At 46.7% G+C, this 16,749-nt stretch overlaps 1 protein-coding gene across 2 annotated transcripts in view; it reads right to left on the reverse strand.

Annotated features, from left to right (window-relative positions):
* Window positions 1–14,593: 14,593 nt before the first annotated feature.
* The window catches only part of SLC15A4 (solute carrier family 15 member 4), a 65,449-nt gene continuing 63,293 nt past the window's right edge, over window positions 14,594–16,749 (reverse strand). Inside the window, exon 8 of one of the 2 annotated variants that reach the window (XM_033174681.1) lies at window positions 14,594–15,750. In XM_033174681.1, coding sequence (XP_033030572.1) covers window positions 15,602–15,750 — 149 coding nt within the window. In that variant the 3' untranslated portion in view covers window positions 14,594–15,601. The remainder of the gene's footprint in view (window positions 15,751–16,749) is intronic. The other variant, XM_033174682.1, reaches the window with a different exon arrangement.

Genomic DNA, 16,749 nt, shown 5'->3' on the forward strand with positions numbered 1-16,749 from the left:
GGCGACATCGAAATCAGATTGATTATATTCTCTGCAGCCAAAGATGGAGAAGCTCTATACACTCAGCAAAAACAAGACCTGGAGCTGACTGTGGCTCTGATCATCAGCTTCTTATAGCAAAATTCCAGCTGAAACTGAAGAAAGTAGGAAAAACCACTGGGCCAGTAAGATACAATCTAAATCAAATTCCTTATGAATACACAGTTGACGTGAAAAACAGGTTTAAGGACTTAGATTTGGTGGATAGAGTGCCTGAAGAACTGTGGATGGAGGCTCGTAACATTATACAGGAGGCAGCAACGAAAACCATCCCAATGAAAAAGAAATGCAAGAAAGCAAAGTGGCTGTCCAATGAGGCCTTAAAATTAGCGGGGGAGAGAAGGCAAGCAAAATGCGAGGGAGATAGTGAAAGATACAGGAAATTGAATGCAGATTTCCAAAGAATAGCAAGGAGAGACAAGAGGGCCTTTCTAAACGAGCAATGCAAAGAAATAGAGGAAAATAACAAAATTGGAAAAACCAGAGATCTGTTCAAGAAAATTGGAGATATGAAAGGAATATTTCGTACAAAGATTACCACAATTAAGGACAAAAGTGGAAAGGACCTAACAGAAGCAGAAGACATCAAGAAGAGGTGGCAAGAATACACAGAGGAACTATACCAGAAAGATATAGAGGTCTCATACACCCCAGGTAGTGTGGTTGCTGACCTTGAGCCAGACATCCTGGAGAGTGAAGTCAAATGGGCCTTAGAAAGCCTTGCTAACAACAAGGCCAGCAGAAGTGATGATATTCCAGCTGAACTATTTAAAATCCTAAAAGATGATGCTGTTAAGGTGCTACACTCAATATGCCAACAAGTTTGGAAAACTCAGCAGTGGCCAGAGGATTGGAGAAGATCAGTTTACATCCCAATCCCAAAGAAGGGCAGTGCCAAAGAATGCTCTAACTACCGCACAATTGCACTCATTTCACACGCTAGCAAGGTTATGCTTAAAATTCTACAAGGCAGGCTTAAGCAGTACGTGGACCGAGAACTCCCAGAAGTGCAAGCTGGATTCCGAAGGGGCAGAGGAACCAGAGACCAAATTGCAAACATGCGCTGGATTATAGAGAAAGCTAGAGAGTTCCAGAAAAACATCTACTTCTGCTTCATTGACTACGCAAAAGCATTTGACTGTGTCGACCACAGCAAACTATGGAAAGTTCTTAAAGAAATGGGAGTGCCGGATCACCTCATCTGTCTCCTGAGAAATCTCTATTTGGGACAAGAAGCTACAGTTAGAACTGGATATGGAATAACTGATTGGTTCAAAATTGGGAAAGGAGTACGACAAGGCTGTATATTGTCTCCCTGCTTATTTAACTTATATGCAGAATTCATCATGCAAAAGGCTGGACTGGATGAATCCCAAACCGGAATTAAGATTGCCGGAAAAAATATCAACAACCTCAGATATGCTGATGATACAACCTTGATGGCAGAAAGTGAGGAGGAATTGAAGAACCTTTTAATGAGGGTGAAAGAGGAAAGCGCAAAATATGGTCTGAAGCTCAACATCAAAAAAACTAAGATCATGGCCACTGGTCCCATCACCTCCTGGCAAATAGAAGGGGAAGAAATGGAGGCAGGGAGAGATTTCACTTTCTTGGGTTCCATGATCACTGCAGATGGTGACAGCAGTCACGAAATTAGAAGACGCCTGCTTCTTGGGAGAAAAGCAATGACAAACCTAGACAGCATCTTAAAAAGCAAAGACATCACCTTGCCAACAAAGGTCCGTATAGTTAAAGCTATGGTTTTCCCAGTAGTAATGTACGGAAGTGAGAGCTGGACCATCAAGAAGGCTGATCGCCGAAGAATTGATGCTTTTGAATTATGGTGCTGGAGGAGACTCTTGAGAGTCCCATGGACTGCAAGAAGACCAAACCTATCCATTCTCAAGGAAATCGGCCCTGAGTGCTCACTAGAAGGACAGATCCTGAAGTTGAGGCTCCAGGACTTTGGCCACCTCATGAGAAGAGAAGACTCCCTGGAAAAGACCCTGATGTTGGGAAAGATGGAGGGCACAAGGAGAAGGGGACGACAAAGGATGAGATGGTTGGACAGTATTCTCGAAGCTACTAACATGAGTTTGGCCAAACTGCGGGAGGCAGTGAATGATAGGCGTGCCTGGCGTGCTCTGGTCCATGGGGTCACGAAGAGTCGGACACGACTGAACGACTGAACAACAACAACAACAAACCAAACATGCCAATCCCCCATTCCCACCACCCTTCTGAGTAATACCCCTCCCCACTCTCTCACTATATATAAGGGTCTGGTGACTTCTGTTTCTGTGTATCTGAAGAAGTGTGCATGCACACGAAAGCTCATACCAAGAACAAACTTAGTTGGTCTTTAAGGTGCTACCGGAAGGAATTTTTATTTTTATTTTGTTTTGACAATAATTGCTAGTTCGCTTCCAGACTTCTTGACTCAAGAGATTATTCTGCGGTCAGGTGGAGAATGCCCTTGTCGCACAGGCTGGGGATAGGTGATATTAATTGGGACCGGGGCGAAGCTAGCTGTTCCGGCACCCGGAGCAGCAGGGTCAAGGTGATCCCGTGGATCTGCCCACGGGGGTGGCGTGATCCGCCGGGAGGCGCCGTGGTGAGCTGCCCACGGAGTCTGCCTGGCAGACGCAAGCCCCATGCTGCTGTTTCGGGCAGCGCGGGGCACCAAGCCACCACATCGCTCCCAGGAGAGACACGTGGCTCGGGTGCACTGCAGGCCAGGCCCCGCGGTAAGTGCTGCCCCCCACTGTGTGCCATTTTGTCACCCCCTCAGGGATGACACCTGGGGTGAGCCGCCCCCTGCGCCCCCCCTTCCTACGCCCCTGATTGGGACCATCATATGGGAGAAAGGGTTAATCACTCCCTGTCCCCTCGCTGCACTCACAATCATGGTTTCCATCCTAGCTGGAATGATGGCAGGGAAGAGAGGCAGGGGGAGAGGGATTTGTGTTTGTGTTCATTTGTGTGTGTGTGTGTGTGTGTGTGTGTGTGTGTGTGTGCACTTAATGGCATATAATGGTGTGATGCAGCAGCTAAAAAAGCCAATGCAATTCTGGGCTGCATCAATAGGAGTATAGCGTCTAGATCAAGGGAAGTAATAGTACCACTATATTCTGCTCTGGTCAGACCTCACCTGGAATACTGTGTCCAGTTCTGGGCACCACAGTTCAAGAAGGATACTGACAAGCTGGAACGTGTCCAGAGGAGGGCAACCAAAATGGTCAAAGGCCTGGAAACGATGCCTTATGAGGAACGGCTTAGGGAGCTGGGTATGTTTAGCCTGGAGAAGAGAAGGTTAAGGGGTGATATGATAGCCATGTTCAAATATATAAAAAGCTGTCATATAGAGGAGGGAGAAAGGTTGTTTTCTGCTGCTCCAGAGAAGCGGACACGGAGCAATGTATTCAAACTACAAGAAAGAAGATTCCACCTAAACATTAGGAAGAACTTCCTGGCAGTGAGAGCTGTTCGGCAGTGGAATTTGCTACCAAGGAGTGTGGTGGAGTCTCCTTCTTTGGAGGTCTTTAAGCGGAGGCTTGACAGCCATCTGTCAGGAATGCTTTGATGGTGTTTCCTGCTTGGCAGGGGGTTGGACTGGATGGCCCTTGTGGTCTCTTCCAACTCTAGGATTCTATGATTCTATATTGGGGGCAATGGCCCTGTGCTCAGGGGTTCCTGCAACACACCCCATCCCACAAACACCGCCTGTCATATGAATTTGGGGAAGTGGGTTAACCTTGCAAAAGATTCATTGACCATCACATTCTCAGGGGTTTTCCACATAGTTAACAAACTCCCGCAACAGCTAGAAATCTGGAGGAAGAAAATGCTTTTAAAACCATGCTCTTAAAAATAATTGGATTGTTAACAACAGTGACCCTTAAACACTCTCTCTTTTTCTATGTACATGTGTATATAATTTTTTTAAAGTTGTTGCCATAACACCTGGTGAACAATTCAATCCATTTTGCACTTCACAAAATCCCCCACACATTAGGATATTTGATTTCCATTCCATCGGAAATCAGTATAAAAATATTTCAAGTGCTCTGCCAATATTAAGAGCACTCCTGTAGCCACACACACGCTGCAATTTTGAGTTATTGCTTCTCCTCACATATTTTTTTCATTTACAAGTACTTTGCGTTGCTGCTTTTCTTTTCCGTTGTATTATGCAGGGCAATTTAACAATACTGGAGATCATCAAACTTTATGCCTAGGAATTTAGATGTCGTTATGATTCTGGCAGGGCACTTACAAAATTATTAACTTTTCACCAATACTTTACAACAGAGTAATGGATTTTCCATCGCTGGTCCCTCAGTGAACAGTGACAGGCCTGTTAAAATATATCTCGTTACAGCAAACTGAATGGTTGATTGAAATGCGGGAGAAAAGCAGATCAAACCAAGGTACATGAGAATGGAAAGTGAGCATCATTGTCCACCTGGAACGCAATCTCAACTCACCCCCAAAGTCATGGTTTTATTATAAAACAAGATTCTGGTCCTCATGTCCCATGGGGAACATGGCTGTAAGGAAGATTTGCAAAACTTTGTGTGAGAGTTTCCTTCAGAGATTCACAGTGGTTTATCTCTTAGCCATGTTTCTGGTCCTCCTTGTTTTGAAGAAAATGAGCATGCTGTCAGATGGAGAGGGAGGAAGCTTTGAGCCAAGTTTGAGGGATGATGCGTGCACTTTTCAGTGTATTCGGAGGCTAGGTGGACCATTCCTCCCTAAAGCTAAAGGTAAAGGTAAAGGGACCCCTGACCATTAGGTCCAGTCATGTCCAACTCTGGGGTTGCAGCGCTCATCTCACTTTACTGGCCGAGGGACCCGGCATACAGCTTCCGGGTCATGTGGCCAGCATGACAAAGCTGCTTCTGGCGAACCAGAGCAGCGCACGGAAACACCGTTTACCTTCCCGCCGGAGCGGTCCCTATTTATCTACTTGCACTTTTGATGTGCTTTCAAACTGCTAGGTGGGCAGGAGCTGGGACCGAGCAACGGGAGCTCACCCCATTGCGGGGATTCGAACCCCTGACCTTCTGATCAGCAAGTCCTAGGCTCTGTGGTTTAGACCACAGCGCCACCCGCGTCCCTTTCCCTAAAGCTAGGGAGAGAAAAACTCAACAGTCCAAATACTAGGTAGCAATGCCATTTGTCAGGGCCAGACCAGGGTTGTGGGCAGCCTATGCTTGAAAGCAGGACTGGGGAGAGGGGAGAAGTTTGTTGTACAACTGAGCTGCTTGCAAATAAAGACTCCCACTACTGCAATGGGGCCTTTCTCCTCTTCCCTTCTGCCACACACCCTCCAAATTGGATGAGTGTGCGTGTTTGGAGAACCTTCAGAACAGTGTGCAGAGGGAAGAGGTGGGAGATTGTTCTGCCAAGAATTGTGAAATGCCTGCGCTGAGCATGATGTTGATTCCCACCCTTTGGATAGTTGTGCATCCTCCTTTGTAAAGGACAGTCCTCTGCAGTCCTCTGCCAGGTCCAAGGCTGCTTCACAGGCAAAGAACCCGGAGAAGGGAAGATCACCGATGGGCCCATGACTGAGCAAGCAGGCAGGTCACCTGCATTCCATTTCCATGTAAATTAGAAATTTGCATCTATTTTCCTTAATATATGTAGGATTTGGTATCAGCGTCGCTTGTGTTGGTTCTCTGTTGTTTGCTTGTACCCACTTCCTTCCCCCCCCTCTCCCTAATGTCTCAACAACTAAAACTGATCTGTAAAAATGTTTTATGGAAAAATATGAGAGACATTACACACACTTTGTAAAACAAGAAAATCTTTAATAATAAAAAAGAAATGCTGAATTTTTTTTATTTTTTTGCATCTATACACATGGATTAGCATATGTTGGCTGTGTGCGCTTTGGTGCCCTCTTTTGTCCTTGGGGGAAAGGTTTGCGCGAGGGGAAAGCACCATTGCTCAGTGACGCAGAAGGCCCCAAAAGGCCTCAATCGCTGACATCTCTCGTTGTGTCTGAAACCCTTGAGAGTCACTGTCAGCCAGTGTAGACAACACTGACCTAAATGGACCAATGGCTTGACTCAGTTTTAATGCAGCTTCCTGTGTCCCTCGTTTGTAGAAACATTTACTCCTATAACGTTTGTAGAAACATTATAGGAGTGTGGTGGAGTCTCCTTCTTTGTAGGTCTTTAAGCAGAGGCTTGACAGCCATCTGTCAGGAATGCTTTGATGGTGTTTCCTGCTTGGCAGGGGGTTGGACTGGATGGCCTTTGTGGTCTCTTCCAACTCTATGATTCTACTCTTTGTGGGGAGGTGGGGATGTACAGTTGTCCACCTTTCAGTGAACCTGAGCAACCACCATGAATCCCTTGCCGAACATAATCTGAAGATTCCTTCATTTCAGGTGTATTTTTCTAGCAACGTGCGGAAATCTCTTCTGCAAACGAGATCTGCAGCAGGGCCCCGGAGTGACAGAAGGGCAGCCCCTTCTCCCTCCTTCCCGACTTGGGCTGATTTTATTGAATTTCCCCGCAACTGCTCTCTGCTATTACCTTGTTCATTGTGCAGATCTATGCATTTTACCAGGAGAAGAACACCTGCCTTGTGTTTCTGACGGATGGGCCTTTGATACGGATGCAAAAAGCCTCAAATTACAGGTAATCACCTGCTTCAATTTAATCCTGTCACACGCGGAGAGGAGATATCCTTCCCACCCCCCTTCTTTGCTTTTCTTCTTCCCACTCAGTAAATCGGCAGAGGCTAATCAGGTCTCTGGGGTGGCTAGCAAAAGGATTAAAGGGATCTTTCACATTAGCTGAAGATGCCAGAGAGTGGCAAAGAAAGGAACGGCATCAGGTGGTGAAGGCCAGTCCATCAGGCCACCAACCTTACTCATAGCCAGTCCAGTGGGGGGGGGGGTGGCACTGCCTGACACCTGCCTCCTCCCAAATCTCTGTGTTGCCCTTGCAGAACTGAGCAGGGGCAGAGGAGAAAGGCAGGACTAGAATTACCGTATTTTCCCGTCTATCAGACGCCCCTATGTATAAGACCCCACCCTATTTTTTTGGGGGGGGGCTCAATTTTAAGAAAATGAGGGGAGATGGCACAAAGTTGTTGAGCCTCTCCCCCCACGTAGCTGTGGGCAGGAAGCACTCACTAGATCATTTCCTGCACGCAGTGGCGTACGGAGCTGCTTTGCCACCCCGAGGGGCAAACGCGGGGGCACCCCCCAGGGGTGGGATGCTGCTCCGTAGCATGCATGCGTCGTGACATCATGACACATGGGCGGTACGGAGCAGTCTGTCCGGGCTGCCAGGTGCAAGCAGCCGCACGGACGGGCTGCCTCAACCCGTCTGAGCGGCGGCTGCTCGCACCCGGCATCCGGGACGGACTGTGCTCCATACTGCACATGCATCATGACGGTATCCAGCCTGGAGGGGGGGTGACACTCAGCACCACACACACACACACACACACACACCCTGCAACTTCTAAGCCGCCACCCGGCACCCCATCTGTGCAGCAACTCGTAAGGCTGCAGCGAGCAGAGAGTTGCCGCTCAAGCAGCCGTCGCACAGAAGTGGTGCCGGGCGGCAGCTTGGGAGTTGTGGGGTGTGTGTGTGTGTGTGGCGCCGAGTGTCACCCCCACTCTAGGCTGGAACAGGGGGCGTGCCGCTCTCAACGCCCCCACCTTTGCTACGCCACTGCCTGCACGCAGCGGCCAGAGGGCAACTTCCCTCAATGCCGCTGCGCGCAGGAAACGATCCAGGGAGTGCTTCCCGTGCACAGCGGCATCAGGGGAGGTTGCACTCCCACCAGCCAGTGCCCCCAGATCGCTCCCCGTGGCATTGGAGGAAACCGTGCTTCCACCAACCAGTTAGCTGGCGGGCACGCCGCTTCTCTCCCCCCCCCATGCCACTATCCGTGTATTGGACGACCCCCGTTTTTTGACATTTTTGAGTCAAAAAACTTCATGGAAAAATAAGGTAGTTGGGTATCCCTGTCATTGGATCTGGCGCCACCTCCTTGCCATCTGCCCTGCCAATCCCACCTTTGGCCAGTGCCATTTGCTTTTCCTACACAGCCAACCTCCCAAAATGCAGCTCTAATGTTATCTGAGGGCAATAAGGATAGCACTGACAGCCAAAGTGGTGTAGAGGATAGAGTGCTGGATCGCCACTTGGGAGAGACCAGGGTTCAAATCCCCCCGCAGCCTTGAGGCTCAATGGGTGACCCTGGGCGTGTCCCTTCCTCTAAGGTCTAATCTACCTCACAGGGTTGTTGTGAGGAAGAAGTGGGAGTGGAACAATCTTGAGTTCCTTGGAGGAAAAGGTGGGGTGCACGTGTAAGAATAACGACAAAAAGCAGCCTTTAATAACAGTTCTCGGAAAAATGTTTCTAATTTGTATGTGATTTTTTTGCAATGTGTATTGTAAGTTTAAGTTTCTCACAAATTCTAGGAAGGTGTTACTAGCAGGCAGTCCAAGCCTTTTCTGTCTTCTGTGAAAGGCTCTTTATCATCTTCTTTCCTCACTCCCTTAAAAAAAACCCCTGCATTATTTATTTTACTTTGCTTACAGCAAGACAGAGCATTCCACCAGGTAGCAGTGACCAGGGGAGGAACGAACGCTGAGAGGAGGAGAGAGAGAAGAAACGCCATGGTGCACTTGCAGCAACACAACTGGACGCCTTCCTCTGTCCCAGCTGCAACAAAACATGTCTCTCCTGCATTGGTCTCTACAGCCGCAGCAGGTACTGTAACCTTCCAACAATTTGACTTCATCTCCAAAGGGACACTCTTCCATTGTCTCCTGAGACAGACAGATGGCAACAACATCTGTGTGCAGCATATGCAAATTTGTCGTGGCACTGTATCCTAGCACAGCCCCTGGGTGTCTCACGCCCTGCGTACACCAACCTACCAGTCTATCATGGCCTTTCGTGTCAAAAAGATCAGAAGTTCTGTCTGGCAAATGAAGCTTATTTCCCTGGATCCTTCCCCAAATCCATCATTTTGCTCTTTCTTCCCTTCAATGAGTCTCAGTGCAGTAGTTCAAGCAAGGGGTTATCAAGTGGTAGCCTCCATTTTTAAAGAAAATAACGATTGGAGATTATATTTAAATATCGGTACGGGAAATCTGATGAAGTCAACACTCGTGTCTTGCCGAGATTCCAAAGGTTGGGCTGTATAATTTCATGATCACATAATTCTATGCCATCAAGCTATCAAATACTGGCACTTCTTAAGCAGTATATCTTTGCCTCTTTGGAGGGAAAAAACCCCATGAAAACCTAAGGATATTTAGCTAAAGAAACTCGTATTACTTGTTTTAGCCGCTGGAGGGTGTTCTGAGTGTATCACTCTGGTCCTTGCATGCAGGTAGAAACAGGATACATAATAAAAGTATTAAATATCTCATTGGACAAAATGGAATAAGCTCATTTTGCCCAATATGATACAAGCAAAGGAGTGGGCTCCATAAAAAATGAATAGGTTTTGCACCCAAAATGATCTCTTGCAGTGAACAATGTGAAAGAAAGTGGAATGGGGAATGATCTGACTACAAATCCCCTGATCCAGTGCAACTTCGACATCAGTGAGATAACTCAATTTGTTTCTAAGATTAAGGCAAGCATAGGCAAACTCTGTCCTCCAGATGTCTTGGGACTACAACTCCCATGATCCCTAGCTAACAGGACCAGTGGTCAGGGATGGCCTATGCCTGGAGTAAAGACTTCCAGTTACATGATGCAGTGTGACATTATGTAAAAACAAAAACAAAAAAAACCCGCCTTCGTTAGAATGCCTGAGAGTTTATCCACATTTACCTTTCATCCTGCTCTTTCCACGCAGAGGTCTACTCTTTAACGTTCCGTGTCCGAACCCCCACCCCAACCCGCACCGAGCTTTTCCCTCAAAAACCTGCTCTTTAAAACTGAATCAGAACAAATGTCAATTCAGGTTTTCTACAGCAGTGGCAAGGCAGGGGCAGTGATCCCACCGCTGCCTCCACTAAGATGCAAAAGTCGATGGGACACCAAGCGGAGAAGGACTTTCTCTTTCTTTCTCATGACGCCCTGCAGCTGTCACCGAGGAAAAGAAGTCTATACTAGTTTCCTTCTCTCAGTGGTGGTGACATGAACCTTAAAGGCTGCCCCCCCATGCAGACCATTGCCCCCCTTTCAGCAACATCTGTAGATCTGGCACTGGATGGGAGCTAGCATCCAACATCTGGAAGCTCTAGGCTAGGGAAGGCCGTGCAAAGCACCGGCGTAAAGAATCAAGGAATTACTGAGACTCACGTTCACCAACATCTGATTTGTTTTTGCCGGTTTATAATTCTCACTACAGGGACACTGCCAACCACCCAAACATATACACTGTCCAAATGAAATTATCTTTCCACCGAGCTGAACAATTTCAGGAACCAGTATATCTTGCCTAGTAGTCCCAAGGATGATGTTGGCAAGGTTGGGGGGAGGGGGCAGTTTTCTCCGATTAATAATATCTCCATCTGCAAATGGATTTCGATTCCTTGCAGATGGGTCCTTGGTTGGCTGTGAATTGATTTCATTGCTAGCTGGGGCAACCTTGCTTTGAAATGGTCACTGCCACTCCGTTGCGGGTGGGTCCTAAACTCGGCAGACACGTCACAGCAAACAGGTACCCAGGGAATCATTCTTCCAGATTAAAAGCGGAAGCCTATTTCCACCCTGCAATCAAAGGAGTTTTTGCTGTCGTAGATACCAATGCAGAACTCATTCGCGGAAGGTGGCTCCTCACGTGGCCAACACGGAACCATCCGTGGTCAAAAGGGAAGGATTGGCAGGCTTGCGGAAGTACTGAGCTTTGCAGAAGCACACACACACAGCAGAAAAACAACTTGCAACTTCTCAAAACAAACAAGCAAATGTACAAACATCTGAATGAAGATTAATCTTGCTTGGGGGTCATGGAAATCTGATATAATAATACAGTGGTGCCCCGCTAGACGAATGCCTCGCTATACGAAAAACTCGCTAGACGAAGGCATTCGTCTAGTGGAAGGCTGCCCCGCAAGACGAATTTGTCAATGGGGCTGCCTTGCGAGACGAATTTTCTTTTTCGTCTAGCGAAAATCGCGATTTACATTGGTGCTTCGCTAGACGAAAAAATCGCTAGACGAAAATACTCGCAGAACGAATTATTTTTGTCTAGCGAGGCACCACTGTAATAAATAATAATAATAATAATAATAATAATAATGCAATCTATGTTGCCTAATACAAAATTATTTATTAATTTGTTCCAGTTACCACCACCTAATAAATTAATAATATATGCAATGTATTTGTCACCTAATAATTCATTCTGTTATTTATTCAGTTTGTTGTCACCTAATCAATAATGTATGCAATTTATTTGTCATCTAATAGAAAATAATAATAATAATAATAATAATAATAATAATAATAATAAATTTAATTTTTTTGTCAACCACAAAACTACTGTTGTTGTCCTGTTGTGTTTCATAGAATCGTAGTATTGTGGAGTTGGAAAGGACCTTGAGGGTCATCTGGTTCAACCCCCTGCAATGCAGGAATCTCAATTAAAGCATCCATGACAGATGGCCACCTAACCTCTGCTTAAAAACCTCCAAGGAAGGAGAGCTCACAACCTCCCTAAGGAGACTGTTCCGTGGTCAAACAGCTCTTACTGTCAGAAAGTTCTTCCTGATGTTGACTCAGAATCTCCTTTCTTGTAACTTGAATCCAGTGGTTTAGGTCCTAACATCTGGAGCAGGAGCAAGATCGTTGGTCCACCTTACTCAGTACTGCTCACTCACACTTTCCAGGCAGGGGAGATTCCTACGTGGAGATGACAGGGATTGAACCTGGGACCTTCTGCATACAAAACAGATGTTCTAGAACTGAGCGCCAGCCCTTCCCAGCCCAGGAAGCCAGTTCCATCAGCTCTGTAAATAGGCCCGAGAATATTTTGTGCCGTTTCTCAGTGTCAATATTTTAAATGGTAAACTGCCTTGGCAGAAAGGCAGTCTATAAATGGCAATAAATAAAACGACCCCCCCCCCTTTTTTGTATAGACTTACTTCTAAGACTGCAGCTTAAATTATTACTTTACAAACCCCTGCCCTGGTTAGCATCTCACAAAACATCCTTTAATGTGAGAGATGTTTCTGCTACATTAAATCAATCTGGAAAAAAAAGCCAAATCAACCATAACTCTTTAAACGATGCATGGCAAGGTATTTCTTTAATTAGCCATAAACTTAATTGATTAGTCTTCTCTAGAAGAGGGATGGGAAATGGAAAACACACATTGGTGGAAAGCAACCTTGTAAACTTTTGAATGAAAGGGACTGTCTCCTTTTGATAAGTGCCAAATTAATCTTCATAAATGGTCATAATTACTAGAGATTGGGCCTCTGCCAAGTCCCTCCATATTAAAAAAAGAGAGTGAAATTATGCAACTGATTGTATCCACCGTCGTCTCTCTGGGGTATTCAGAGACCCTGGCGACAAAAAGGGGGCGGGGAACGAAGGAAATAAAATGTTCTGACCGAGGAGTGTGCTGCTTTTATTAAAGGTTTGCTCTTTGTTTATACACCGCCTCCCAACATTTCTTCAGGGAATGCTGTGTGTGTGTGTGCTGTGGCTGCAGAAGCTCCAGCTCCCTTTTCATCCCGGTACTCCATGACCCAGCAACCAGAGAGAGCTGGTGAGCCCATCAGAAAAGGGGAGGGGAAATTTAATTTGGATACCGAGGACATGCTAGCAGTCAGATAGGGACTATCTGAGAGAGTGCAGGCAGGTTAGACAAGGGCCTGTGGTTAGAGACGGAGATTTATGCTTAGAACCAGGAACCTGGGATTAGAGCTGGGGTCCTGGGATTAGTGATGGGGATTACAGCTAGGGATCTGGGAGTAGAACTAGGGACCCAGGACTGGAGCTAGGGATTGGGGATTAGAGATAGGCATTTGGGGGATTAGAGAGAGGGACCTAGGATTAGAGTTACAGGTGGGTAGCCGTGTTGGTCTGCCATAGTCAAAATAAAATAAAAAATTCTTTCCAGTAGCACCTTAGAGACCAACTAAGTTTGTTCTTGGTATGAGCTTTCGTGTGCATGCACACTTCTTCTGTTTCAGTGTATCTGGAGAAGTGTGCATGCACACGAAAGCTCATACCAAGAACAAACTTTGTTGGTCTCTAAGGTGCTACTGGAAAGAATTTTTTATTTTGTTTTGACTAGGATTAGAGATAAGAGATTTAGGATTAGAAATAGGAACCTGGGATTACAGACGGGGACCTGGGATTAGTGGTGGGGATTACAACCTCTGCTGTGTGAATATAGGGAGAAATTTATCCAATCACATAGTTTTAATAGCAATCACGTTCCCCAGCACCCATTTTACACGAGGGTTTCTGTCCCCAGGACTTGAGCTTCAGCCTGGCCTCCCTGTAAAATCTACGTTTGTTGCCTCTGGCCTTACCCGCCACTGCCATGTGGCCCTTGGAAACCTTCCGAAAAGGAAACGTGACCCTCAGGTTGAAAAAAGTTCCCCATCCCTGTACAGGAATTATAAAGTGTTAACATATAGAGCAGGCTTCCTCAACTTTGGCCCTCCAGATGTTTTTGGCCTACAGCTCCCATGATCCCTAGCTAGCAGGAACAGTGGTCAGGGATGATGGGAATTGTGGTTTCAAAACATCTGGAGGGCGGAGGCTGAGGAAGTCTGATATAAAACCTGGATTATTCCTGCTTCAGGCCTTGTTTTTCTTGGGCATCATGCCAGGCAGTTCAGAACAAGTCCAGCAACATTTTCCTTTTGGTCTGGTCCAGATCGTCTTCTTTTGTCTTTATGGATCTCAGCAAACTTGTAAAGCCACGATGCGCCTTCTTGGTGTTCAACAGCAGAAGGGGGAGCATCAAAGACTACAGAGAACAGAACACCTGCAGCATATTTTTTATTCACCCTAGAACACAGGTTCCCAGCACACGGGCTTTTGTAAACATTTCCAAATGAAGGTACTATAGAAAACCATAGGCGCCTTTTCCATTCCAATGTTTGAATACTCTTAAAAATTAATCACCTCCCCACCAAAAATTAAAAAAGTTGAATAAACTATTTGTTATTAGGTGAAGTTGGTTCCCACTTGCCAGAGCTCTGCAATTTCTGTGCAAAATATTGCTTTTTACGTAGTTGAAAATTAGGCCCTGTGAGAAATAGAGAACATTTGAGGGAGGTACATGCGAGATGAAATAAAGGCTCTTCCTTTCGTTAGGTTAATTAAGAAGGCTAGGGAAATGACTGAGGAAACCCAACTGTTTCTATGGCACGCCCCTCTGCTAAGAAGCTCAAGGCAGATTTACGTCAGGGGTGGAGAACCTGCGGCCCTTCAGATTCTTTGGGGCTCCATCTCCCATCGCCCCTGACCACTGCTCAAGCTGGCTGAGGCTGATGGGAGCTGGGGGTCCAACTTCAGTAGGGTCAAATGTTCCCTCTCCCTGATTTATATACAAGAGCCTTGTCCTCCACAAGGTGGGGTTTTGAAGCATTTTGGCTAGCAGTCAATGTAGACGTCCCACCACACACACAAAACTTCCATCCATCTTGGGCCTCCGCTACAAATTGGCTGTGCCCTTCAGAATGTCCACCCAAATTACACTTTCAAATACTTTTAGTTTCTACTCCCGTCCACGCCATCAGCTTTTAAGTGGGAAATTGACCTAAAAACGAGGGAACGGCAACAGATTTGCTTATTCACAGCACGCTGTATATCCCAAACCCTTGAGTACATTTCAACTCCTACCTAAAAAAAAGAAAAGGATAAATTCTCAAGGCATGAGGCAACAGAAAAGGAAGGAAGAAAAAGGAAAGACTCTGATACCAGCTCAGCTTCCTGCCACGAAATGATTTAACGGATAGAAATGAGACAACAACAGAGGCCTGTTCAGTACAGTAGTTTCGTAACTTTTGCCCTGGAAAACACCAACGCAGGTTGAAGTCGCTTCCCTTTTTGGACAACACAGGAATGAAAAATTCCACACCACTTCATTCCCATATAACCAGGGCCAACAATAGAGACTTCTCACCCCCATCCACAATGACACTTCAGTTTTAAGAAAGGAGGACATTATTTCTGGGGAAATGGATGAGCAACCTTCTCTTGCTCATTTCCTTCAAAGTCTCCTTAGTAGGCAGTCATTCATCGCTTGTTTCCAAAGGCTAATCACCCCCAGCTTGAACAGACTGAAGGAAACAGCTTGGAATAAGTTCTGCGCATCTTCTGCGCCCGAGGGTAACAGACTTGAAAAACAGAGCTTGCGCCACATCTCTGGGCACCGGGCAAGACAAGGCCATTTTGCTAACATAAGGCACTTACCTACTTTTACAGGGGAAGGAAAAAAGAGGGCCGAGGCAAGAACGCAATGTTAACATGCAAGTTTAAAGAACGTGTTTCCTGGCGACAAGCGCCCACTTGTATTAGCATTTAAGGACTTGGAGATGCATGGTTCAACTGACATCAAACGTCGGTCATGAAAGCTGCTCTTTCCTTGCAGGTGTCAGGTCCGCACACTGGCGGCAGGTCCGTAAGTCCGGGATCTTTGGCGGTCGTATTTGACAGACACAATAAGGAAAAGGAGAAGGGTTGCTCCTTGAATAGCAACCAGCAGAAAAAAGTAATAGTTTAAATGGCACCCATTTATGTTACCTGGGAAAAAGAGAGAGAGAAAGGTAAATTCATGCCATTACATGAAGTAATTCCATTCCATGTAAACTAGGATCCAAGCCAGTGCTAACTGGAACACAGAAACATTTTGCCAAAAGAGAAACACTAATGCTAGCTTTACAGTGAGGTTGGCCGGTTTTCCTGCGGGCTACTCACATCTTATGTCAGTCAGGGGTCGGCAAGGCTTACCGCGCATGGGCTGGATCACTCCCGTGGAGATAGTCAGCGGGCTGGACCGGCGCAGTGCGCATGCCCAGACGCCAAAAACCACGCCTGCACAGAAGCGATTTCCGGCGTCTGGGCATGCGCGGGTGCGATTTCCGGCGCCACAGACATGCGCAGGCGCGATTTCCGGTGTTGCGGACATGCGCAGAAGTGATTTTTCGGAGGAAAAAATGGCGCTACCCGAACAATATGAATCAGAACCATGCGGCAATTTCTGGACTGTCCGTGGGCCAGATCCAGAACCCATTCGGGCCAGAAACGGCCCATGGACCTCAGGTTGCCGACCTCTGTCTTATGTGCATTTAATATCCACGATTCCAAGCATACGTGCTCCGCTGCCGCTCTATCCCAGCCTCCTTCTTCCGCCTGCATCTCTATCTGCCTTCTCTGCTTGCTTCCCTCCTCCTCCTTTCCATCAGTCCAAAAACTACACCTGACCAGGCAAATCCTGCCTGGCGAACCTGCAAGGATAACAGCTCTGGGAGTGGCGGCTATGCAAGATTTTGAACCCACAATGATCTCACAAGGCTCTATGCTCCAGGTCCACTTGGGGCCTCCAGCTTCCCCACACCTCTGACCCTTCCCCTCATTGGCCACCTTATAGAAAGTGGGATGGCTAGCCGTGGGGAGGATCCCCCCCCAAGCAAGCAGACTAGGCACGCTCCCCATTTCCACCTGCTATAAAGGTGTTGGGGTGTCCCCCTTTTTTTCTTAAAGGGGCAAGCCCCGGCACCTTTCTAGTAAGTCTCCAAATTT

This window comes from Lacerta agilis, chromosome 17 (assembly GCF_009819535.1).
Source record: "Lacerta agilis isolate rLacAgi1 chromosome 17, rLacAgi1.pri, whole genome shotgun sequence".
In the NCBI taxonomy this organism is placed as follows: Eukaryota; Metazoa; Chordata; class Lepidosauria; order Squamata; family Lacertidae; genus Lacerta; species Lacerta agilis.